At 56.9% G+C, this 25,879-nt stretch overlaps 2 protein-coding genes across 2 annotated transcripts in view; one reads left to right on the top strand and one right to left on the bottom strand.

Moving 5' to 3' along the window:
* Positions 1–16,052, bottom strand: RIMS3 (regulating synaptic membrane exocytosis 3). Its single transcript, XM_030964431.1, has 7 exons — positions 15,957–16,052; positions 6,471–6,745; positions 4,473–4,614; positions 4,276–4,388; positions 2,695–2,796; positions 2,458–2,597; positions 1–1,488 (listed from the first exon to the last, which is right to left on the bottom strand). The coding sequence occupies exons 2-7, from the start codon at positions 6,694–6,696 to the stop codon at positions 1,276–1,278; spliced, it is 936 nt and encodes a 311-aa protein (XP_030820291.1). The 5' UTR covers positions 6,697–6,745; positions 15,957–16,052; the 3' UTR covers positions 1–1,275.
* Positions 16,053–23,105: 7,053 nt separating this feature from the next.
* NFYC (nuclear transcription factor Y subunit gamma) overlaps positions 23,106–25,879 on the top strand; it is a 28,921-nt gene continuing 26,147 nt past the window's right edge. Inside the window, exon 1 of the mRNA XM_030964427.1 lies at positions 23,106–23,179. The gene's annotated coding sequence lies outside the window, so the exon portion shown is untranslated. The remainder of the gene's footprint in view (positions 23,180–25,879) is intronic.

Raw genomic sequence — 25,879 nt, 5'->3', positions numbered from 1 at the left:
AGGAGAGCATTCCAGACCTCGAGGAGAACATCTCAGCTCCAAGGAGGACATCTCAGCTCCACGGAGAACATCCCAGGTCCAAGGAGAGCATTCCAGACCTCGAGGAGAACATCTCAGCTCCAAGGAGGACATTCCAGACCTTGAGGAGAACATCTCAGCTCCAAGGAGAACATCCCAGCTCCAAGGAGAGCATTCCAGACCTTGAGGAGAACATCTCAGCTCCAAGGAGGACATCTCAGCTCCACGGAGAGCATCCCAGCCCTCCAGCTGGGAAGGGAGGAGCTGGGAGGCAGCTGATCCACCAGGATCCTGGTGTTCCTGCTCTGCTGTGTCGCCTTCTTCCTCCTGCCACGAGGCATTCCCGGAGTTTGTCCTTTGGGTCTGGTTTTGGCCAGACACAAGGAGAAGCCCAGTGGACACCGAGGGGAGGCCAGCGCCCCTTTCCCTGTCCCCTCTTGCTTTGGCAATGGTCACAGGCTACATGCTCCCGGGAAAACCCAAAAAAAAACCCCAAAAAATTGAGGGAAAAAAAAATTCAGAAAAAGGCAGGGAAATGGCCACCAAAAGTGCTGGGAAAGCGACCAAACGGGATGAGGCTGGCAGATGTTCCCGGTCCATCCGGAGTTCTCTTGGGTATTGCAGTGAATGTGTTGTTAGCACGTGGCAAAGCTACATAAGAGAAGATGCTACATTCCTTGGAAAACAAAAAAATAGTGCTGAGTCGGATCTGTTCTGAGTTCGGTGGGGTTTTCCCCTTGGAAAGCCACGTTTTCCTGGGAGGCAGGGAAAGGGAGGCCTCAAGAAGGGTGTTCCAGGTCCCAAAGAGGCCGTCCCAGACCTCAAGAAGGGTGTTCCAGATCCCAAAGAGGCCATCCCAGACCTCGAGGAGAGCATCCCAAACTTGAGGAAACCATCCCAACCCCGAGGCAGGACAAAGGAACCTCGTCCTCAGCCAGGCTGGGCTGCTCCCAGCAGGGTTGGGAGAGAGCTGGGAGCTCCCAGGACGAGCTCTGGAACAGTCTGGGCTCGTTGGCAGTCACAGCCCTCGGTGGGGAATTTTCACCTCTCCTTCCCCCCTGCCTCACACCCGGTCCTTGCTCCCTCTCCCTTCCCAGGGAGGGCATCCAGGGCAGATTTTTTTTTGTGGGGGAAGGAGATTGAAAATTTGAAAAAAAAAAAAGGGGGAAAAAAAAAAAAAAAGAAGAAGGATATTTACAGCTCTCCACGACCAGTTCTGCAAGGTCTCCTTGGATGTCTCCTCGCCAATCCCAGCCTCTACGGGCAGGAGGGGCTGGTGGAGCTCTCCAGGGAGGACTGGGACAGGCGGCGGGTCAGGGGTCCGATGCTGGAGTCGGCCAGGGAGGAGGTTGGGAAGAGTTTGTACCAGCCCGAGACGGCGCTGGAGAGATCCAGCTCCTCCAGGATGATCTGGGCCATCCCCATGAAGCACTTGTGGTCCATGCGCCCGTAATCGCCCCAGACGATCACCTGCGGGCAGGGAAGGGGTGATGGAGCTGGGAGCTGCGGGGAAATCCTGCCCAGATGGAAAAACCCTGCTGGGGTCGGGCTTGGGGAGGTCTGAGGGACGGCAGGAAGGGCTCTGGGGATCCCTGGAATTGCTCCTCTCACCCTGTGAGGGTGGGGAGGTCCTGGCACGGGGCATTCCAGATCCCAAAGAGGGCATCCCAACCTCGAGGAGAACATCCCAACCTCGAGGAGACCATCCCAACCCCAAGGAGAACATCCCAAACTTGAGGAAACCATCCCAACCCCAAGGAGAACCTCCCAACCCCAAGGAGAGCATCCCAACCCTAAGCAAGGCATCCCAGACTTTGAGGGGACCATCCCAGACCTCAAGAGCATTCCAGATCCCAAAAAGGCCATCCCAATCTCGAGGAGAGCATCCCAAACTTGAGGAAACCATCCCAACCCCACGGAAAGCATCCCAACCCCAAGCAGGGCATCCCAGACCTCCAGGAAAACGCCCTGGACCTCAAGGAGAACATCCCAACCTCAAGGAGATCATTCCAGACCTCAAGGAGAACTTCCCAACCCCAAGGAGAGCATCCCAACCCTAAGCAAGGCATCCCAGACCTTGAGGAGAACATCCCAGACCTCAAGAAGAACATCCCAACCCCGAGGAGAGCATCCCAACCCCAAGCAGGGCATTCTAGACCTTGAGAAGAACATCCCAGACCTCGAGGAGAACATCCCAACCCCAGGCATGGCATTCCAGACCCCAGGGAAGGCACCCAGACCTCAAGGAGAACATTCCAACCCCAAGGACAGCATCCCAGGCATTGAGGAGAACATCCCAGACCTCAAGGAGAACATCCCAGCTCCAAGGAGGGCATTGCAGCCCACAGAAGCTCTGGCTGTGCCACCCCTGGCAGTGTCCAAGGAAAGGCTGGATGGGGCTCAGAGCCACCTGGGACAGGGGAAGGTGTCCCTGCCCACCTGCAGGACTTTGCCTTGGGGACTCTCCTCGAAGAGCAGAGGCTGCTGGTACGAGGGGTCGCAGGTTTTCTTCACCACCTTGGTCTTCTTCTTGGCCAGGCAGACGCCGTTCTCCAGCAGGTAAACCTTCACATAGGTGGCTGCCGTGGGAAACAGGGACAAGCAGGGACGTGGAGCAGGATCCTGGGATGACCCCAGCACGGCACCCAAACCCCCCCTCCCTCCACAGCCACCTACCAGGGATGCACTTGGAGCCCATCTTTGGGATGAGCCCCCTGGCCTGGATCACGTCCACCTCGAGCTGCCCGTTGCGGTCAGCCATGCCCACGTGGACATCTCCTGCAAGGGGGGACACGTCTGATGGTCACCTCCCCCTGGGGACAGCCACAGCCCCGTGTCCCCGTCACCAGTGGGATCTGGGCACCCCCATCCTCACACCCAACATCCCACTGGGTGCCTGGTTTGTTGGGAACTGGGGGCTCCGTGGATGGGAAGGAGCGAGGAGAGATCGGGGTGGGAGCTCCTCCTCAGCTCCATCCCTGTCACTGGGATTTTATCCCTCATGGTGGGAATAAGGCTGGGATTTACCTAGGCTGGGTGATCCCCAGGAAAAGGAGAGGTTGGGACAGGAGGGATCAAGGGGCTAGGAACTCTGAGGGGGCCAACCACACCTTTCCCTTTTCCCCTTTCCCCTTTTCCCCTTTCTCTTTCCCCTTTTCCCCTTTCCCCTTTTACCCTTTCTCTTTCCCCTTTCCCCTTTCCCCTTGCCCTTTCCCCTTTCCCCTTTCCCTTTCCCCTTTTTTCCCTTTCCCCTTTCCCTTTCCCCTTTCCCCTTTTTTCCCTTTCCTTTTTCCCTTTCCCTTTCCCTTTCCCTTTCCCTTTTCCTTTCCCTTTTCCCTTTCCCTTTTCCCTTTTCCCTTCCCTGAATTTCCCTGAATTTCCCTGAATTTCTCTCCTGCTGGGATTTATTCAGGACCAGCTCCCAGTACCACAGGGACAGAGGGGACGGGACAGGGGACAGCGGGCATCTCTTCCCATTCCCAGCATCTCCAGCCCCGGCAGGATCAGGAGCCACCGTGGGGTTTGTCCCCAGCTGCTGCTGCTGGCTGGGGATTCAGACTTGGGGCACAACTGTTGATCCCCATTTGGGATTTCAGAAGGAAAAGAGGGACAGAAGGTGAGGGTTGGCTCCAGGATGCTCGAAAAGGAAGCCCAGGGACGAGGAAGCCTCGGGAAAAGGCAGAGCTGCTGCTTCCCAGGGATGCCCTGCCCTGAGCCCTGGTCCCCTGTGTCGCAGACAACTTTTATGGAAAATCCTTTCCTTAGGATTTTTCCTCCTGAGAAGCTGAGAGGCCTCAGGAACAAAATGTAAACAATGATTATCTGCTGCTGTGGAATGCAACAGGCGCATCTGTGACTGGTCTCATGTGGTTGTTTCTAATTAATGGCCAACCACAGTCCAGCTGGCTCGGACTCTCTGAGACACAAGCCTTTGTTATCATTCTTTCTTTTTCTATTCTTAGCCAGCCTTCTGATGAAACCTTTTCTTCTATTCTTTTAGTATAGTTTTAATGTAATATATACCATAAAATAATCAATCAAGCCTTCTGAAACATGGAGTCAGATCCTCATCTCTTCCCCAGTCCGAAAACCCCTGCGAACACCATCACAGCCCTGCATGGGGCAGAGCAATCCCAAACATCCCGGGATGTGCTGAGGTGGAGCCTTGGGAATAAACACACGGTCTCTTGGAATAAACACGCGGTCTCTTCCCCCCTTCCCTCCCTCGGGAGCCTCCCGGGCGCTGCCCCTGCTCACCCATCGGCGGGGTTGCCAGGGTCTGCCGCCCCACCAGCTGCCCCGGCCCCAGCCCGTCGAGGAAATCGCTGAACTGGCTCTCGGCTCCCAGCCGCGTGGTGGGGAAGATGAACCTGCAAAGGATTTTCATGGAGTATCCATCTGAATGAGGAGAGGGCTCCCGGCGGCCTCTCCCCGCTCCCTGCCCCGTTCCTTACGTGCCGTCGGAGCTGTTGCTGTTGGTGCTGCCGTCCGTGGACTCCCGGCTGCCCTGCCGGGTCACCCTGGTCCTCATCTCCACGGCGATGCCGGTCTCGGTGCTCCTGCGGATGGTGCTGCGCAGCTTTTTGGGGCCGCCCTCTGGAATCAGAGACGGGATCAGCTCCAGCTCCTGCCCCCAGCCCTTCCCTGCCTTCCTGCTTTCCATCGTTCCAGGGAGTTGTGCACCGTTCCCTGGGTGAATTCCCACGGGATCCTGCACGGACACAGCCCGGTGCGGCAGGAGAGGAGAGCCACGGGCTGGCTCCGTGTCCCCATGTCCCCGTGTCCCCATTCCATCTGCCACAGCCTCACTCTGTCCCAGTTTTGGATGGCTGAGGGTCCCCTCTGCAACTGAGACCTGCCCCACTCATCCCACAAGAGCTGGCACCGTCCATTGGCCTCCAAAGTCCCCGTGCCAGAGGGGACAGGAACCCACAGTGCCACAGCCACAACGCTCCTGATGTCCCCTTTCTCCATCGCCTTGTCCTCCAAAATCCCTGTCCCCATGCCGTGTGGGGACAACCTGCAATGCCACAGCACCAACGCTGCCTGATGTCCCCTTTCTCCACCCTCCCTGTGCCTCTGTCCCCGTGCCAGAGGGGACAACCCAAAATGTCACAGGTGTGGGCACAGCCCCAACACCACCTGATGTCCCCTTGGCCTCCAGAACCCCCCCGTGCCCATGTCCCTGTGCCAGAGGGGACAGCAACCTGCGGGTGTGGGCAGAACCCCAAAGTTTCCTGATGTCCCTGTCCCCATACCAGAGGGGACAACCCAAAATGCCACCTTGTGGGGATAGCCCCAACACCACCTGCTGTCCCCTTGGCCTCCAAAACGCCCCTGTCCCCATGCCAGAGGGGACAGCAATCCACAATATCAGAGCCTCCTGATGTCCCCTTTCTCCATCCCCTTGTCCTCCAAAATCCCGTGTCCCCTGCCAGAGGGGACAACCTGCAATGCCACAGCACCAACGCTGCCTGATGTCCCCTGGGCTTCCAAAATCCCCGTGTCCCCATGCCAGAGGGGACAACAACCCTCAGTGGCACAGCCCCAATGCTCCTGATGTCCCCTTTCTCCATCCCCTTGTCCTCCAAAATCCCTGTCCCCGTGCCGGAGGGGACAATCCGCAGTGCCACAGGTGTGGGCGCAGCCCCAGCACCACCTGATGTCCCCTTTCCTCCACCCCCCTCCCCGCCACGTGTCCCCGGTGGTGGCAGATGGCAGCAGGAGGAGGAGGAGGGTGGCATGAGCCCTGGCACTGTCCTCAGGCCCTGCTGTGTGACCATGTGTGAGTGGTGGCATCGCCAGCTTTGTCCTGCTCGCTCAGGGCTGTCCCCACACAAGGGTTTGCCCAGTCCTGGCAGCTCCCTGGAACTGGCCTTAAAATGTAGGGAAAAATTAACTGGGCAGTGATTGAAGCTGTTAGAATTATAAAATGTATATAATTATGATTACATTATAATATAATATTATTTTATATACTATATATAATATATATAATATATATAATATATATATATATTATATATAGTAGATATAATATATATTTTATATATTATATATTATATATGTTTATAATATATTATATCTACAATATATAATACTTATATTATATTATATTATATTATATTATATTATATTATATTATATTATATTATATTATATTATATTATATTATATTATATTATATTATATTATATTATATTATATGCCTTATTATAATATAAGGAATTTAGGTGTCATTTTGGTGGTGTCCTTTTTTGGGTGTAGTTTTTTGGGTGTCATTTTTATGTGCCATTTCTGGAGTGCCATTTTTCAGGCGCCATTTTTGAAGTGTAATTTTTGGAGTGTCATTTTCAGGCGCCGTTTTTGGATGCCACCATGACACGCGGGCAACCAAATCACGCCTGGTGGCCACCTCAAACCCCACGAGGGGGATCAGGGTGTCCTCTCACCGGTCTGGTTGAGCTGCAGGGTGCTCTTGCTCCACTGGGACAGCCCCACGATGGCCACCATCTTGGCGCCCAGGCTGGAGCGCCGCTTCTTGCTGGCGGTGACGGTGACGGAGACGGAGTCGGCGCTGCCGCGTGCGCTCTTCTCCAGGCTGTACATCTCGCCGCTGATGCTGGAGCTGCGCACCACATTCCTGGCAGACGAGGAGCTGGCATCCCCGTTGAACATGGTCAGCGCGCCCGCCGGCACTGGCACCGGCTCTGCTGCCCGGGATCAGCTGCGGGGACAAGGTGGGGACGTTCAGGGGGCTTGTGGCATCGTCCCCGCGGGGATGGGTGGTGCCATGGAAGGGTTAAAAGATCCAGGAAGTTCAGGTGGCACGACCCGCTGAGGGGTGGAAATTAGGGAAAGGTTTTCCCACTGGGAACTCCCCAGGGAATAGGAACATTCCCATGGCTGCCAGAGCTCTAGGATTGCTTGGATGCCACTCCCAGGGATGCCCAGGGATGGGATTTTGGGGTGTCTGTGCAGGGCCAGGAGTTGGATGATCTTTGTGGGTTCCTTTAATCTCAGTATATTCCAAGATTTTTTTCCCCCACCCATGGGAGCAGCAGGAAGGGGTCAGGACCCCTGGGGTGAACATCCAGCCCTGCCTCAGCTCCCTGCAGGACCCAAACACTCCCAGCATCCCGGAGACACCTGGATGGGCAGGAAGCTCTGAGTGCCACCACCCTGCCCAGCCAGGGGTGAGGGGTCCCTTGGGTACAGCCCCATCCAGAATCACACCCAGCCAAGTTTTCCCTACACATCCCTTTCTCCAAACATCTCCACATCTGCACATCTCCAGGCGATGGGATGGGAATCCCTGGATGGGAGCACCAGGGGTGGATGGCAGAGCTCCCACACAGCCCTGCTGCCGTCCCTCGGCCATGAATATTTAAACTCCAGCAGGATGGAGCATCCATCTTCCAGGGAAAGGTGAATTATTAACTGCAGGCCAAGTGAAGCCACTTTGTGATAATGGATGGAGGCAGCGCTTGGAAAAATGTTTCCCTTTCAGGAGAGAGGGATGGGGAGTGGGGCAGGGTGGGCGCTCTGCTGGGATGAGACCTGATGGGAATCACACGTGAGACCTGGCAGGAGCTGTGGGATCAGCTCCAGCACCGCTGAACTCGCGGATTTATCAATGGCAGGGCTGAGTGGGTGATTAGTCATTAATATCATTAATTAGTTCCCTCCCGGCTGGGGTTTTCCCTCCTGGCTCTGCCCAGGCATTGACCCACGGCCTTGCCCCCACTCCTGGTGCCTGGGGTGGCTCAGCACTGACCCCCAGCTCCAGAGGGAGGGAGCCCTTGGATAAAGCTGTTGGTGTGGATGTATCCCAGCTCCAGAGGGATGGATCCTCTGGGATAAAGCCATTGGGATGAGCCCCAGCTCCAGAGGGATGGAGACCCTTGGATAAAGCCATCGGTGTGGGAAGTATCCCAGCTCCAGAGGGATGGAGCCACTGGCACCAGGTGCAATCCCAGCTCTGGATCTGCCCCATCACAGCCCCGTGCTGACATCCAGCACCTCCTCAAGGAGGGGTCAGGGCTGATCTGCTGCCTTGGGGACCTTTGAGGTGACACTTCCCAATGCCACCCACCGCTGTCAGGCTCCAAACCTGCTGCAACCCCTGAGTTTTCCCTTAGGATGCACCTGACACAGGGAATGGATCCCAAACACTTCCCCATGCCTCAGTTTCCCCACCAGCAGCCCTGGCTTAGGCTGTGCCTGTACAAACACAAATCCCCCCGCACGAGGGCTCAGCCAGGCCCAGCCCAGGCCCCTGCACGCTCCAGGTGAGAAATCCCTGTGACAGCCCAGCCCTGTAGGGCCAGGAGAGCACACAGGGCTCCTGTTGCTGCTCCCCACTGGCTGCTCCAGCCGCCCAGAGAGCACCAGGCTCTGGTGGCAGCAAATTAGATCAGGAGAGCAGAGCGCTAATGGGATCATTTCCAATGCAACACACACAGGGATAATCCACTGCAAAGGAAGCCGAGCAGCTCCTCAGCCCGAAGGGAGGATTTGCTTTCGCCTGCCCGTGATTTTATCCCGTATCTCTCTGCACAATCTGTTTCTGCACAGAGTGGGTGCTGGGTGGGGGTTCAGGGGTGCCTGGTGCTGAGATGAGCTGGGCTGCAGACTGGGTTTGAGTGCTGGAGACTGTGGCTGTCACGGCTGAGCCAGCCTTGGCACGGGCACAGCATCCTTGGCACGGCCACAGCATTCTCAGCACCACCACAGTGCCCTCAGCATGGCCACAGCATCCTCAGCACCACCACAGTGCCCTCAGCATGGCCACAGCATCCTCAGCACCACCACAGTGCCCTCAGCATGGCCACAGCATCCTTGGCATGGCCACAGCATCCTCAGCACCACCACAGTGCCCTCAGCATGGCCACAGCATCCTCAGTATCACCACAGTGCCATCAGTACGGTCACAGCATCATTGATGCCACTACAGCATCCTTGGCACAGCCACAGCATCCTCGGTACCACCACAGCATCCTTAGTGCCACCACAACACCCTTGGCATGGCCATGGCATCCTCAGCATCACCACAGCATCCTTGGTACCACCAGAGCATCCTCAGCACGGCCACAGCATCTCTGGCATGGCCATGGCACCCCTGATGCCACCACAGCATCCTTGGTACAATCACAACACCCTTGATGCCACCACAGCACCCTTGGCATGGCCACAGCACCCTTGATGCCACCGCAGCATCCTCATCGCAGTCACAGCATCCCTGGTGCCACCAGAGCATCCTGTATCACCACAGTGCCATCAGTATGGTCACAGCATCATTGGTACCACCACAGCATCCTCATCATAGTCACAGCATCCCTGGTACCACCACAGCTTCCTCAGCACGGCCACAGCATCTCTGGCATAGGCACAGCGCCCCTGACGCTACCACAGCACCCCTGGTGCCACCACAGCACCCTCGATGCCACCACAGCACCCTCGAGGCCACCACCACCCCTCAGCCCCGCTGCTGAACCCCCAGCCCCGCTCTGCCCCTGCCCCGGCTCCCCCTTCCCGGCAGCGCGGGGAGCCAGGGAAGCGCAGAGCTTTCCCTTCAAACCCCCATTTCCCCTTCCCCCCCGTGTATTTATGCCCGGATCCCAAGCCCGGGATGCTCGGAGCCATCCACCGTGACGCCGCATCCATCCCGCTCCATGGGAGCCGCGTCCCGAGCTCCCGGGGCAGCGCCGCAGCCCCCGCAGCGCTCACCGCCACCACGCTCGGTCCTTGCGGGAAACAACGAGCACCGGCAGCCCCCGGGAGTTCCCCGGCGAGCCCGAGGGATGCACGGAGCCCGCGGACAGCGCCGGGAGCCGTGTCATGGCTGGAGCATCGCCGATGGATGAGCGCAAGCGGCAGGAAAATCGGGATCCCTGTTGCGTGTGGATGGCGGGGGCCGAGCTCTGCCCCTCCCCGCTGGTGGCACCCCAAAAAAAAATATGAAAAGAAAATAAGAGATGGAGGCGTCTTACCGGCCCTGCGCCGGGGAGGAGGAGGAGGAGGAGGAGGCTCGGCTCAGCTTCCCAGCCCCATCCCGGCCGGATCTGGAGGGTGCCAGGGCGGGTGAAGCTTTCCAGGGTTCTGGAGAGCCGGGGCTGTGCTGGCGCTGCTTCAGCATCTCCCTCAGCATCTCCATGGTTACACGGCTGACCCAGTTCTCCTCCCAGCCCCGAGCAGGGCCACAGTGGTCCAGCGGGGTGGGATGTGCTGGGAGCATCCCTGAGCGGGGATTCAGGGAGCTGGTGACCCCCCTGGATCCCTACAGATGCCGTAGGGATGGGAAAAGTGGGGCTCGAGGCAGGACAGGGGGTCACAGGTGACTGGGCAGTGCCAGGGGGGCTGCAGGTGTGGGAAGGGACAAGCCGGGGCTGGGAGGCAGTGCTGGCCCCAAATACGCCACAGAAACAGGAATGAGGGGAAAAAATATGGATGGGGAAAATGGGTGCCTTGGGAAAAGCTCTGGAGAAGGAGGGAGCAGCCCTGCAGGTGCCCCCACACAGGTGGGAAAGGAGGAGGAGGAGGAGGAGGAGGAGGAGGAGGAAGGTGCTAAATGAGCACGGTGGGGGTGGCTGGGAATGCTGCCTTGCCAGGGAAGGAGGCAGAGGGATTTTGGGAGCTGTTTGCTCCCTCAAAACCATCAAGGGAAAAACGGGGCTGGAAACCCTGGCAGTGGGGCAGGAAATTCTTCCTGTCCTTCTGAGGCTGGGGCTGCCTTGAGCCTGGAGGGAGAGCACTGAAAACTGAGGATGTTTGGAGCAGATAGATACTAAAATCAGCTTTTTTTGGGAATAAAAAGGTTGCCAGAGCTGCCACCCCAAGGCCCTGTCTAGGCAACAGCACACCAGGACAAGCTGCAGCATCCCAGCTCCCACACACCTGCTCCTCCAGGAATTTGGGAATAAGGCATGGCTTATTTCCCCTAAAAGTATTTCATTCTAATTAATTGCTTCAGCTTTGATAGGCAGCTGCTTGTATAATTTTAATTGCCCAACAAGGGCTATAATTGGGTGCATGTGAGCTGGGAATTTGGGAGGAACTCCAGGTCCTGGAATTCAGCTTCTCCTGGCTCAGGCAGGCTAGCAAAGTTCTGTCCTGGTTGGGATTTGCTGCAGGTGCAGCGTTATTGCTGCTGCTGCTGCATCAGCTTAAAATTAAAAGATGGGTCCAAATGTGTTCCATTCCTTGGAAAAGTTGGGAAGTTTGGATGGGGCTGTGCACTGGGAGCACCAGTGGGATCCACATTGGGAGCACCAGTGGCATCCGTACTGGGAGCACCAGAGGGACCCATACTGGGAGCACTGGTGGGATTCAAACTGGGAGCACCAGTGGACCCAGAATGGGAGCAACAGTGGGATCCATACTGGGAGCACCGGTGGGATTTGTACTGGGAGGAACGGTGGGATCCATACTGGGAGCACCAGTGGGATCCACATTGGGAGCACCAGTGGGATCCACATTGGGAGTACCAGTGGGATCTGCACTGGGAGCACCAGAGGGATCCATACTGGGAGCACCAGTGGGATCTGTACTGGGAGCACCAGTGGGATTCAAACTGGGAGCAACAGTGGGATCTGTACTGGGAGCACCAGTGGGATCCAGACTGGGAGCACCAGTGGGATCCACATTGGGAGCACCAGTGGGATCTGCACTGGGAGCACCAGTGGGATTCAAACTGGGAGCACCAGTGGGATCCGTACTGGGAGCACCAGTGGGATCCATATTGGGAGCAACAGTGGGATCCAGAGTGGGAGCACCCCTGGGATCCAAACTGGGAGCCACAGCCCACCATGCGTTCTCCAGGCAGCAGCGACACAGGAGAAATGTCCCCTGGGAATCTTCCTGAGTCCTGCTGTGTCCAAACACACCTTGCTCATGGCAATTCCCTTTCCATGCCCATTCCCAGGGGATGTGTCCACCTCTGGATGTCACAGCTCCAGGAGGATCCAGTGGGATCCTCCATGGGGAGCCAGCAGGACACAGAATCCTCCTGCAGCCACTTTGTGCCCATCTTCCACTGGGAAGGTGGGACGGGTGTGGAATTCCAGGCCGTCCACACTGGAGCCCTTCCTGGTGGGGAAGGGGCTGCAGGACAGCAGAGGCTGCGCCAGGGCCACGCTGTCCCTGTCCCCCGTGTCCCTGCGTGACGTCTGCGCCCGGTTAAATCAGATCTGTGCTGAATCCCAGCGTTTCCTTGGCAACATCAAGGAATCCGAGGAGCAAAAGGCACCCGGCAGGGCCGGGCTGGGGGACAGCCAGCGCCCACTGAGCCCAACTGGCCACCAGAGCCACTGCGGCAAGCACCGGCCGTTCCCAATGGTCCAACCCATCCTGGAGATAATCCAGAGCGTGGATGATCTGTTCTGGTGGCACCTCAGTGCTGGTTGTGGCCACCATGGGCAGCTGGGGACGGAGCAGGACCTGGCTGGGGACACACAGGAGCTGGCACCGTGGGCAGTGGGCCGCTGCAGCCGCGTGGCCCCAAAAACTGGGGCAGCTCCGTGGGGATGCAAGAAACCTGGGATGGGTTTGGAATGGGACGGCCCCACTCAGATCCTGACCCTTGTCCTGGTGGCACTGAGGGCTGGCAGGGCCGTGCCAGGCTGGGGCTGATGTCCCTGGCACAGAGGGAAGGTGGAGAGGAGCTTTTCCCGTTCCGGCTGCCGCTGCCTTTCCGGCTCCGAGCTCTGCAATGCAGCTCGCAAGGCTCGGCTGCTGTGTGTGAATCCCATCAATATTTCATGGAGCTGCTTCCTCCAGGGGAAGGGCTGCTCTCAGCTCCGGCTTTCTGCTGCTCCTACCAGCAGGGAACATCTGATTTCGTTCCAGCAGCACCCAGCAGATCGCCCTGGTCCTCCCTGTTCCACGTTGGCAAATATCCCTGGTGCTTTCCAGGAGCTCTGGATCCTGAAATCCCTCAGGTTCCACTCTTGGCACCTGCCCAGTGCTCCTGGGGTCTCCAGGGTCAAGCCACCAGCTCCAGGATGGGTCACAGAACCCAGCCACATCCCCAAATGCACATCCAGCAGCAGGATGTGCCAACAGTCTGGCTGGATCTGACATTCCCTGCCCCATCCATCCCGCAGATCCCAGCTGGCTCCCGAGCCCAGCAGGAGCCGGGGGTGAGCAGCTTTGTTTGCAGAAAAAAAGTTGCTTTTTTAACTGCTAAGGCTGCACAATTATTCCCGAGCTTCTTCAGGGATCAGCAGAAAACTTGGGAAGAGTTTTGGGAGCCGGAGAGATGCCAGGAGAGGGCAGAGCCTGCGGCAAACACCCCTCGCTGTGGCATGGGGGGAGCTTTGGTGGCTCTCTGGGGGTCCCAGCAGCTCCTGCATCCCTGGAAGAGCAGGAGGATGGGATGAGGGACACGGGATGATCCCAGCAAGGTGCTGCTCCTCAGAGCACTTGTGGGAAGATAAGGCCGAAAGCTCTGGTGCTGCTTCACCACCCAACAACTAAAATCTGCACAGTTCCCAATTTCCAGAGCACAACTTCCATCTCCAGGTGTCTCTTTGTCTGTGGAAAGGATGAGGAGCCTGGAGAGGCTCCCAGCAGAGCGTCCCAGGGTGAGGAAGGAGCTCCTGATCCCGGCAGGCAGCGGGAGGAGTGGGGCTGTCAATCCCTTCCCAATAATTCCTAACTGAGGCTCTCTCCCCGCTCGTGGAGATGTGGTGACAAAACATTTGAAGTGCCTTGACAGGGACGCCAAGAGCTGCTGTCACACAGCTCCGGTTTTAATCAGCAGGAAAATTAGGGATTTTCGTCACTTTAAACTGCATTTTGTATCCGTGTGAGGCTTCCCAAAGGGCTGTGCTGCAGTGGGAGCCCACGGAGAGCTGAGCTCCAGGGATGGCAGCAGCTCGGGGTGGATGGAAGGGGGGGATTCACCCCCGGATTTGGGGCCAAGCTGCCGCAATGTCACCTTCTGTCCCTGTCCCACAAAGGCCGGAATGGGGACAAAGCGAGAGGCTGGAGCGTGGGAGGCGGCAGGAGTTTGGCCTCACAAAGAGAGGTCGGAGATGGAACAGAGGGAGAGAGGTGTGAGCACAGCGGGAGTGGCCTCGGGGAGGTGTCGGTGCGGGAGGAAACGGGCACAGGAGAACGGGGCTGGAAAGGAGAGCTGGGAACAGCCAGAGGATCAGCCAGGCATGGTTTGGGAGTGAAACCAGGGATGGCTTGGGAGTGAAACCGGGGATGGTTTGGGAGTGAAACCAGGGATGGTTTGGGAATGGCTGGGGGATGAACACAGGGATGGTTTGGGAGCAGCTGGGGAACAAAACCAGGGATGGTTTGGGAGCAGCCAGGAGATGAAACCAGGGGGTAGTTTGGGAATGGCTGGGGGATGAACAGAGGGGTGGTTTGGAAATGGCCAGGGAATGAAACCAGGGATGGTTTGGAAATGGCTGGGGGAGGAAAACAGGGACGGTTTGGGAGCAGCCGTGGGACAAAAGCATGGACAGTTTGGGAATGGCCAGGGAATGAAAATAGGGATGATTTGGGAGCAGCCAGGGGATGAAACCAGGGATAGTTTGGGAATGGCTGGGGGATGAACACAAGGGTGGTTTGGAAATGGCCAAGGGTGATCAGGCAGGAATGATTTGGGAATGGCCAGGGGATGAAAACAGGGATGGTTTGGGAACAGCCAGGGGATCAGGCAGGGCTGGTTTGGGCAGGTGCTCCCTCGTCCTGTGCTGGAAGAACAGCCCCAGGCTCCCGTGCCCGGCAGCAAAGCCCATCCTGTGCTCGCGGAGGATGCGCAGCCTCCCACCCCCAGCTCACAATGGAAACAAGCAGCACAGCCCTGGATGTTCCCTGGGCACACAGGGATGGGGTTCAGCCTTGGAAGCCCCTTTCCCGTGGGTCCCAAACCCCTGAGGGTGGGCACTGCCCACCACAGAACCCCTCAGACCCCTGAGGGTGGGCACTGCCCACCACAGAACCCCTCAGACCCCTGAGGGTGGGCACTGCCCACCACAGAGCCCCTCAGGCCCCCGGAATGGGCACTGCTCACCACAGAGCCCCTCACAGCCACCACCTCCCATGGGGACCACCCTCAACGCCAGCTCCCACACAGTGGCCCTGGGGACCATTTTGGGGCACAGAGGGGACCCTGTGGCCAGCCAGGCCTGAGCCCCTCGGGGTGCCAGGGCGATGCCCACGGGCTGTCCCCACTTGTTGTCCCCCTGGTTGTGGCACGAGGGAGCAGCACAGGAGCTCTGCCCATCCCAGGGCATGGTCTCACTGCTCCTCACCCCTTCCCGAACAATTTTCCCTCCAGAACCGACCCCAGCACATGCCCCAAACCCCACGGAAGGCAGAGGAGGCTCTGGATGGAGGAGGAGACAAATCCACGCACAAATCCCAGCCTGGAGCCGCCGGGAAGCCCGGGACGAGCTGAGCCCGGTGCGGTGCCCCGGGGCAGACCCTCCCCAGGACCCTTCCCGCTTCTCCCGGTCCCTATCCCGGTTTTCCCGGCGCTGGGACCGGCGGGCACGGGACGGGCTTGACGTCAACGGGCTTTCAGCGGGATGATGGATGGCACGGGAAGGCGCTCCCGGTGCCGAGCCGCCGGCCGGGAAGCGCTGCCCGCCCCGCACCGGGAAAAGGCTCCGGGGAACCGGCCCAGGGAGCCCTCGGCAACGGGGGGAGCGCGGCCGCAGCTCCGCCGTTTTCGGCGCAGCGATGATTTTGGGGGGTTCGCATCCCGGCTCGGAGCCTGGGCGATGATTTAGGGATGCCGTGGGGCACGGGGGGGATTCCGGTGTTGTCCCCACGGTGGTCGAGACCCCTCGCCTCCCTCCATCCCTCCTCCCGGAGCGCGCATCGCGCTGCTCCCCGGTAGCGCAACCGCGCCGGGCATCCCCAAATTCACCAACCCCAAATTCCCCATCCCCAAATTCACCATCCCCAAATTAATTCACCTTCCCCGGGGATGCTCCGGGGCAGGTGCGGCCCCGCTCGGCCCGGTGGCCGCGGGGTTGTCGGTGCTGTCCCGGAGCGCCGCACCCCGCGGGCACTCACTCACCGCCGCCGCCGCCGCCGCCGCCCGTGCCCGCTCCTCCCCCGGCCCCGGCGGGCTGCTGGGAGCGGCGGGCGGGGGAGCCCCGGGCCCGGCCCCGACGGTCCGGGCGGAGCTCCCCGGGGAACCGGCCGGAGCCCAAACGGCAGCGGCAGGAGCGTGCAGCCATCAGGTGGATCCTAAGGGGTGATGGAAGGAGCGGCCGGTCCCCGGGAGACTCCAGCTGGACGCTACAGCCTTCAAGTGGATCGTACAGGCAGCAGCTGGACCCCAAAAACCTCCAGCTGGACCGTACAGCCTTCAGCTGGAGTCTGCATCCATTAACCAGAGCTTGGGAGCCACCAGAGGGATCCTACACCCAGCAATTGAACCCCAAGAGCCACCAGAGGGATCCTACACCCAGCAATTGAACCCCAAGAGGTACCAGATGGAGCCTTCACCCTTCAATCAGACCCTACAGCCATCAGTTGAACCCCAAGAGCCTCCAGCTGCACCCTATACCCATCAATTGGACCCTATACCCATCAATGGGACCCCAAGAGCCTCCAGTTGGACCCTACACCCATCAGCTGGACCCCAAAAGCTTCAGGCTGAACCCTACACACATCAATTGGACCCCAAGAACCCCCAGCCAGACCCTATACCCATCAATAGGACCCCAAGAGCCTCCAGTTGGACCCTACATCCAACCGCTGGACCCTACACCAATCAAACAAACCCCAAAGGCCCCAGCCAGACCCCAGATCCCCCCAGCTGGAGCTCAAAACCTTCCAGCTGGACCCTCCAGCCACCAGTTGGACTCTGGAGCTGCCACGTGCCCCTTCTGTCCCAGCCGGACAACAAGAGCAGCTGCCAACCCCCCCATGGACCCCAAGAGTCCCCAGCCAGACCCCCGGGACCTCGGAGCTGGAGCTCCCAGCTGATCCCGCTCAGCCGGGCTTTGGGAATCCCACTGGAGCAGCCATGGGGACACTGTGGGGACACCATGGGGACACCGTGGGGACACTGGAGGGGTCTGGGGTCTGGCGAGGGAGGAGGTTTGGGCGCAGAGGCGGCAGTTCCAGCGCTGCCCTTGGACTCACCTTGGCTGCCGGGATCCAAGCACCGATTTCCCTCTAGGCAGCGTCTCCCTGCTCCTGGTGAATTCCTCCGGGGTGAATTCCTCCTCTCCCTGCGTTGCCTCTGCCGGCTGACATGGAGCCACGTGCCAGGAGCAAAGCCTCCTTTGCCGCCTTTAACTCTGTCCCTCCCTAAAATCCAGCAATTCCCAGCTCGCCATCCCATGGGCAGCACCTCGGGCTGCACGGGGCATTCCCAATGCCGGGATTAGGGCCCGGCTGGGGAGAGATTTGGGATCGGGGTGGCTCAGTGAGTGCAAGCATCCATCAGTGCAGGGAGGATGTGGGATAATTCCCTGCCGTGCTGGAGGGAAAAACTGGGATGCAGCAGGAAAGCTGGTTCAGGAACAGGAATAGCTGAAAGAACTAAATATGGAAACTTGGATAAACCAGCGCTGAAGGAGGGAGATGGTTTCCTAATGGGATTCAAAGCATATAAACAAACTCAGGGAGGAGGGAGGTTGTCCAGAGGGGCCTTGGTGAGGAAGAGTTTGGAAAACCAGCTGGAATTCTCCCAGCAGGGAAGGCTATTCCATGAAATTTCCAGCTTTGTGGAGGGAACACATTGTTGGGGGGAAGAGATAATGAAAACAACGTCCCTAAAAGATTCTCTGTGGGATTTTTTTCCCAGCTGCTTTTTGATGATAGGAGTGGCTGGAGTGACTGGAGTTCTCAGTTCCATTGGGAGTTTTTTGCTCCCTTTGGTTTTCCTGGGATCACCAACCTCACACTGGGAAGGCTTTGGTGCTGCAGATTCCAGGCTGGGGCTGTGTGGCACCAATTTCCTGGGAATTGCTTCCCTGGCTGGACAAACCCCAAAGGCTCAGCCTTGTCCTGAGATCCCATCAGAGCTCTCCCATCTCCAATGTCTCTTAATTCCTTAAGGAGCTCGGCTTTGCCGGCTCCTCATCACCTCCTGCTTTCCCTTTTGGGTTTGTGCCGGCGCCACGGGGCGGCTTAACGCGATTATCCCGCTACAAATGCCCTAAGAGGATTCCCAGCCTCGGCTCAGGGTGGGGACAGGGATGATCCTGCTGGAGGTGGGGGAGCCTGTGAGGGTGACCCCGGGATCTGCAGCCCCCGTGGGTGCCACGAGCTGCCATTCCCTGGGACAGGGTGGGAAATGCCCATGGATGGATCCTGGAGAGAGGGGGAGGGAATGGGGATGGAGACCCCAGGGAAAGGGTGGGAATGTCGGGGCTCTGGGGCTGCTCTGGGAAGTCCTGGGGCTTCCCAGGAGATTTTGGGACTTCTCAGGGAGGTCCTGGAGCTTTCCAGAGGACTGAGGCTTCCCAGGAGGGTCCTGGAGCTGCTCTGGGGCACTCTAGATCTTCCCAGGAATGTCCTGAAGCTGCCCAAGGGAGGTTCTGGGGCTTCCCAGGAAGGTCCTGGAGTTGCTCAGGAAGGTTCTGGGGCTTCCCAGGAGGGTCCTGGAGTTGCTCTGGAGCATCCTGGAGCTTCTCAGGGATGTCCTTGGGCTGCCCAGGAGGGTCCTGGAACTTTCCAGAGATCTGAGATTTCCCAAAAGGATCCTGGAGCTGTCCTGGAGCATCCTGGGGCTGCCCAGGGAATTCAGGGGCTGCCCAGAAGGGTCCTGGAGCTGCTCTGGAGAGTCCTGGAGCTGTCCTGGGCTATCCTGGGGCTTCCCAAGAGTGTCCTGGAGCTTTCCAGAAGACTGAGCCTTCCCAGAAGGGTTCTGGAGCTGTTCTGGGGCATCCCAGGGCTCCTCAGGAGATTTTGGGACTTCCCAGGAGGTTCCTGGAGGTCTCCAGAGGACTGAGATTTCCCAAAAGGATCCTGGAGCTGCCCTGGGGCTGTCCTGGAGGCTCTGAGGCTGCTCTGGAGGTCCTGCAGCTGCATTCAGGGAAGGAGAAGCTGCACCTGGAGAAGGGTTATGGAAAGGGGCTGCTTTAGGGCAGGATTGGGAATCCCAAGGGGGAATAACCCTGCCCTGGCTGTGGGATGAGCTCTGGCCCCTCTGGAAGTGCCCAGTGGGATGAGTTCTGGAGCTGGGTCAGCTCCTTCCCTGCTGGAAGCTGTGTCCCACTTCTGGCAGGAGCAGGAGCCGTGTGGAGACCAGGAAAATCTCCTGGCAGCAGCAATCAGGTCACCAGTGCTCACCAGTTGGATACTGGGACAGCCAGGGGGCTGAACTGGGCAGGAGGTGCTTTCCTGGGAAATCCTCTCCCCAGCAAAGTGGGAATATTGGGAATGAGGCTTCCCAGGCAGCACCAGGATGAGTATCTCAGCTTCCAGTGCTGATCCTAAAGTTTTGGGGGTTTTTCCTGATTCCTGTCGGCTCTTCCTTAGGAAATGAGGGCTGGGAGAATGAGGGAGAGCAGGATTCCTTTGGGAATTCCCATCTGGAGCAGAAAAGGTAGAATTTCCCAGGACACAGGTTCAAACCTGAGCACAAAAGGGAACCCACAAGCCCAGGGTTGATCCTGGATCATCCCTCAGGAATTTTGGGCTCCCAAGGGATCCTCTGGCAACACCCATAGGTCAAATTATCTTCCCAGGGGTTTCATGTCAAAGCAGAATGGTTAAAAAAATCAGTGTCCAGGCACAGATATATTCCCAAATATCCTTAAATATTATATGGATCATCCCAGCTAGGACAGGCACCAGGTGGGAGGTGGCATTTCCATCTGGGAATGTGACACAAAGGGTCAGGCCCCAAAACCTGGCCCTAAATGGCCCCTTTTTTCCCTGCAGATCCATAAAGCAGCGTGTCCACGTCCAGGAAGAATTTCTATCCAGGTTTTCCCGTGCCTGTGGATTTCTGCCCCAAAGCAACAGCTTGTTTGGGATAAATCCAGAGCGCTGCTGGAACGGGAATCCCGGGGGATGGCGGGGCCAGAGCTGGGAAGGGCCAGCCCGGTCCCTGCTGCTCTGAGCTGATTTTCCTCCATACCAAACAAATCCACAGCTCCCAAATCCACCTCCGGGGTGCAGTGGGAAGCGTTGGAGGGACGGGATGAGCAGGTGGAAGGTGCTGGATGGGTCCAAACTCATCAAAGCGCCACCGAATTCCTGCAAAATCACTTTCTCCTTTCCTTTTTTCCCTCCCTGTTTCTTGTTTTCTTTGGCTCCCGCACGTTCCGGGCAGGCTGACAGGGAGCTCTGCGGAGCTGCAATCCCTGTGGGAAAAGCCGAGCGGCTCCAGACAATGGATCCATTGCTGCCGGGAAAGGGAGCAGGTGGGGAGGAAGGACAAAAGGATCCGCGGCAAGAGGAGGAGGAGCGAGGGGGGATTGTCCAGAAATCCCTGGAGAGGGACTGGATCCAAGCTGGGTGCTCCGACAGCTGGGCCTGGCAGCAGCAGGGCTGGGTAATTAATTAAGAAATGAGGCGTTTTCCAGGGAATTGTGGGGATGGATCAGAAGGAAATGGCTCAGAAATTCAGGAATTCAAAAAAAACCAAAAAAACCAAAAACTCAAAGTGGACGAGATGTAAAGGTGGGGGGAATGGATTTCCAGGAAAGCTGCCCTATCCTGGGAAGAGTTCAACTCCAGGCTGGAGCAGCCTGGGATAATGGGAAGGAGGTGGAATTGGATGATCCTGAATGTCCTTCCAACCCAAACCGCTCCACGATCCCGACTTTTATTTCTCTTGGCTGCCTTGCAAGTGCCCTGAGGCTCAAGAGTTCCAATAAAACTGCAGGAATTTCGCTGTGAGACATTTCCCACTCCAGTGCCAGCACGGAGCCTGCGGGGCAGCCGAGCTCCCAGCCCACAGAGGACACAGAAATTTGTCCCATTTCCTCCATTTCTTCCACAAAAACCACAAATCCCAAATCCCTGTGCTTGCAGGGAATGGGATTTTGTCCTCTAGCAGGGCAGACCCAGCCATCAATTTTGGGAAGGGTGACTGGAAGTGCAGCAGCCCCGTGGGATCTGAGTTTCCTTTCTCATCCCAAACAATATTTCAAGGCATTTATTTTTATAACCTGAACAATGATATTAAAAACGCTATTTTAAAAAAAGAAACTTGGCCAGGCTGCAAATTGGGCCACCAGAAGGACAATGAGGAGGCAAAAAGATGGAGTCACTCCTAAAGAAAAGGGAATTTTTTTTAAATGGGAGAAATCCTGAGGCAAGCATGAATCACCTCTGAGTGTGTCCTGGAGCCAGGAAATCTGGGAACTGGGCACCGACTTTGGCTTGAAGCAGCTCCAGGATGGCAGGAGAAAATCTGGATTCACTGGAATGTCCCTGGATGATCCCTGGGATTGCACTGCCAGGGACATCCTGCTGCTAAATGGATGTGCAGAAAGGCAAAAAAAATTCTGTTGGAAATGCAAAACATTATTTTACTGATCTATTAATTGACTCAGTTAATCCATTAAAGCAGAATTCCAGAGATTCCTACCATGGATAATAACATATATATATATATATATGTGGGAATAAATGATAAATTCCTTGGGTTCCTCCATGGAATTGTGAGGATCCACAGGATGAAACTGTCCCATGGGGAAGGGATCCTGGAGGATCTTTGGGATAAAATCCCCGCAGGAAAGGAGATGGCAATTCCCAGATGAGGGGCCGGGAATGAGGCAGCAGCTCCAGCCCTCTGTGGCTTCAAGGAAAAGCTTAAAAGGAAAATAGAAATCCCCTCACTAATTTTCCTCATGAAAATATAAATCCCCTCACTAATTTTCCTCATGAAAATATAAATCCCCTCACTAATTTTCCTCATTATTCCCATTGGATTTTCTTCCAGAATTGATGGATTTGAAGGGAATGTCAAGGCAGCCTTTTCTTCCTCTCCCTTTGGTGCTGCTTTTGGGGTTTTTTTCTGATTATCAGCTGCCTCGAGTCTCCACTCAGAGAGAAAAAGCATCTCTAATTCCTTTATCTATTTAAGTCGATTTCAGGAATATTTTTCTCCCCCAGTGTGAACAATCAGAACTCTGTGGTCTCCCAGATATGTAAAATAGTTCTTTTTCTTCTTTTGTGGGCAGATATACTTAAGCTACATAATGGGACTCTGGGAATGAGTCAACTCAGGAACACTGGATATATTTAAATTCCATTTCAAACTAACTCCTATTAAAAAAAAAAAAAATCCCAGAAAATGCCAAATCCTGGTGTGAAAAAAAGTTCACTGCAACTCACACACCTAAAGCATTTTTATCCAACATCTTTAACAAGTTTCTTTACCATGCAATTTATTACAAGGATACTTGACAGAGAAGAAAAGCTTGGAAAACATCGCAGCATTCCTGCTTTTTTTTTTTTTTTTTTATAAAGCAGGAAAAACACTGGAAGACTAAAGCTGGACAGGTGGGGCTTTAGGACAGGGCAGATCTATGATGGAGCCAGAGTTTGGCTGCCCCTCACGGCACGGTCACATCTGAGATGCCTCCCCGTTTGCTCCGGTCCCTCAAGTTTGTCCCTGTGCCTCACAGTTTGTCCCTGTTCCTGTCCCGGTCCCTCAGGTTTGTTCCCGCCCCTCATGATTTGCCCCGGTCCCTCAGGTTTGTCCCTGTCCCTCACGGTTGCTCAGGTTTGTCCCTGACCCTCACAGTCTGTCCCTATTCCTGTCCCGGTCCCTCAGGTTTGTCCCCGTCCCTCCCGGGTTTGCCCCGGTCCCTCAGGATTGTCTCTGTCCCTCTCGGTTTGTCCTCGTCCCTCACGGTCCCTCAGGTTCGTCCCGGTCCCTCCCGGTTTGTCCCGGTCCGTCCCTCTCCCTCACAGCCCCTCCACCCACTCCCGCCCAACCCGCAAATCTCGCGATATCTTCGCCGGGTCACGCGCCCGCGCCCGCGCGCGCCGCCGCGGCCCAGCCCGGGGAGGGGAAGGGACGGGTGGGGGGGTGAACGACAAAAAAGGGCGGAGCCTCCGCCCCGCCGCCTCACGGACCCGCCGCCATCTTGTTTCTCGGCCGCTCGGCGCTCACTCCGCTCCGGCCGCCCCTCTTTCCCCCCCCTCCCGCCGGCCGCGCCGGAGGCAGCGCGGGCAGCGGGCGGAGCAGGCGGAGGTCGCGGCGCCGGCCGCCCCGGTGAGTACGCGGGGAGCGCGGCGGGGGGGAGGCGGCGGCGGCGGCCCGTGAGGGGGCGCGGGGCGGGGGCGGCCCGAGGGGTCCTTGCGGCCCCCCCCTCAGCAACGGCCGCGCTGTGATTGGCTGGGCCGCGACGCGCGCGCTGATTGGCCCGCCAGGGGGAGGCGGGCGCGGGGAGGTGGGCGCTGATTGGCTGGTGGTGTGCGGACCGGGGAGAGGACAGCGAGCGGACCGTTGTCCCGCGCGGGCCCGGGTGGGGGGCGGCGGGGCCGGGGCGGGCCCGGGAGGATCCGGGGCTGGCGGAACCCCCGGCCGGAGAACCGGGATTCGGGGCTGGTAGTGCCCGGCACCCTCGGCCTGAGGGCCGAGATTCGGGGCTGGTAGTACCCGGCACCCTCGGCCTGAGGACCGAGATTCGGGGCTGGCGGTGCCCGGAACTCCCGGCTTGAGGGCCGAGATTCGGGGCTGGCGGTGCCCGGGACTGCCGGCCTGAGGGCCGAGATTCGGGGCTGGCGGTGCCCGGGGAACGCGCTGCCTCACGGCCGGCGGGCAATACCGAGCGTGGAGGCCTCCCGGTGTTTTCCCGGCCCGGGTGGGATCTACCGGGCCGCCACACGGGATGTGCTGTGGTGCCTCCTCCCTGGAAGGGTCCAAACCAAGGTGGAGAAGGCCTTGAGCCTTTGGCTTTAGAGCTGATGAGCTTTAAGATCTCTTTGACCCAAACCGTTCCTGGTTCTGTGATTCCAAGGCGGGTTGTGATCCTGACCTGGCTGAGAAGGGAGAGGGTAGAGGGGAGCTCGGATGTTCAGCTTTAGATTTGGTTTTAGGAAGGAATTCTTGGCTGTGAGGGTGGTGAGGGGCTGGAATGGATTTCCCAGAGCAGCTGTGGCTGCTCCTGCATCCCTGGAAGTGTCCAAGGCCAGGTTGGATGGGCTTGGAGCAGCCTGGGACAGTGGAAGGTGTCCCTGCCATGCCGGGGGTGGCACTCGGTGATTTTTCTGAGCCATTTCTCTTGGTGAGTGGAATATTTCCCATGGATTTGGGAATAAATCTTCCCTGTCTCCATTGCTGTCTGAACATGGACAATTCAAATCCCATGAGCTCGTGACCTTTTCCTCCAACCCTACAAACCAAACCATCAAACTTCCTTGGCAACATCCAGGGCCTTTTCTTAGGTTTTTCCTGAAATGAGATTTTGGACTGGGCTGTTCCTGCTGGGTCTGTTTGTCCTCGTGCCCTGTGACAGCCTCAGCTCACCTGGGCATCGTGGTGACAGCAGTGTCACAGCAGGGACAAGATCCCAGGGAATGGCTGGAGCTGTTCCAGGGGGGATTTAGGGAAAGGTTTTGGGGTTTTTGGTGCTGTGGCACTGCCCAGGGAATGGGAACATTCCCAAGGCTGCCAGAACTCCAGGAAGGTTTGGACACCATGCCCAGGGTGGGGTTGGACTGGATGATCCTTGGGGATCCTTCCAGCTCAGGATATTCTGGGATCCAGCACAATCTCAGGATCTCATTCCAGGTGGGATCCCAACAATTCCCTGGTGACCCTGAGCTGGGAATTTTTCCTGCTGCTCTCTCCCTCGTTAGTTTGTGCTTGATGAAGATAATTCCTGTTTGTCCAGGCTCATTTTCCTGCCCCACAGGAATCACTGGTGGATTCCTGGAAGTGCCTCAGAGAGGCAGTGACAGCTCCAGGGGGCTGAACATTCCTTCCTTCCCCTTTTTGTTATCCCCAGTAACTCTGTAATTCATGGAATGGTTGGTGATGGGAGGGACCTTAAATCCTTCCCCAAATTCATCAGAACCCTCTGTGATTTCAGAGCAACAACAGCTGCAATGATTGAAATAAACCCTTTAGGCCTTCCCAAATTAATTTAGTGGGGTTTTTTTTCCACAAATAAACAAATAAATAGCAAATAAACTCGTTACTGTAGGGCCTCCCAAAATTAATTTGAGGTTTTTATCCCCCATAAATAAATCTGTTACTATAGGGAGTCCCAAAATTAATTTGGGGGTTTTTATCCCCCACAAATAAACTCGTTACTGTAGGGCCTCCCAAAATTAATTTGGGGTTTTTACCCTCTACAAACAGACCCTTTAGGGTAGGGTCTCCCAAAATTAATTTGGGGGTTTCCCCCCATCACAAATCTGTTACTGTAGGGACTCCCAAAATTAATTTGGGGTTTTTATCCCCCATAAATAAATCTGTTATTGTAGGGACTCCCAGAATTAATTTGGGGTTTTTACCCTGCACAAACAGACCCTTTAGGGTAGGGTCTCCCAAAATTAATTTGGGGGTTTTATCCCCCATAAATAAATCTGTTACTGTAGGGACTCCCAGAATTAATTTGGGGTTTTTATCCCCCATAAATAAATCTGTTATTGTAGGGCCTCCCAAAATTAATTTGGGGTTTTTACCCTGCACAAACAGACCCTTTAGGGTAGGGTCTCCCAAAATTAATTTGGGGGTTTTATCCCCCATAAATAAATCTGTTACTGTAGGGACTCCCAGAATTAATTTGGGGTTTTTTACCCTGCACAAATAAACTCATTACTGTAGGGCCTCCCAAAATTAATTTGGGGTTTTTACCCTGCACAAACAGACCCTTTAGGGTAGGGTCTCCCTAAATTAATTTGGGGATTTCCCCCCCCCACCCCCAACAAATAAATCTTTTACTGTAGGGCTCCCAAAATTAAT

The sequence above is a fragment of the Camarhynchus parvulus genome, chromosome 23 (assembly GCF_901933205.1).
Source record: "Camarhynchus parvulus chromosome 23, STF_HiC, whole genome shotgun sequence".
Classification (NCBI taxonomy): Eukaryota; Metazoa; Chordata; class Aves; order Passeriformes; family Thraupidae; genus Camarhynchus; species Camarhynchus parvulus.
This window is presented reverse-complemented; position numbering and strand designations above follow the sequence as displayed.

Excerpts from the sequence above, each read along its gene's own strand:
- RIMS3 (XM_030964431.1), bottom strand. The coding sequence starts at position 6,696 with ATGTTCAACGGGGATGCCAGCTCCTCGTCTGCCAGGAATGTGGTGCGC. Across the intron at positions 4,615-6,470 it reads CCTGCAGCTCAACCAGACCG|AGGGCGGCCCCAAAAAGCTG; the intron begins GTGAGAGGACAC and ends CTCTGATTCCAG. Across the intron at positions 2,598-2,694 it reads GGGCTCCAAGTGCATCCCTG|CCACCTATGTGAAGGTTTAC; the intron begins GTAGGTGGCTGT and ends TTCCCACGGCAG.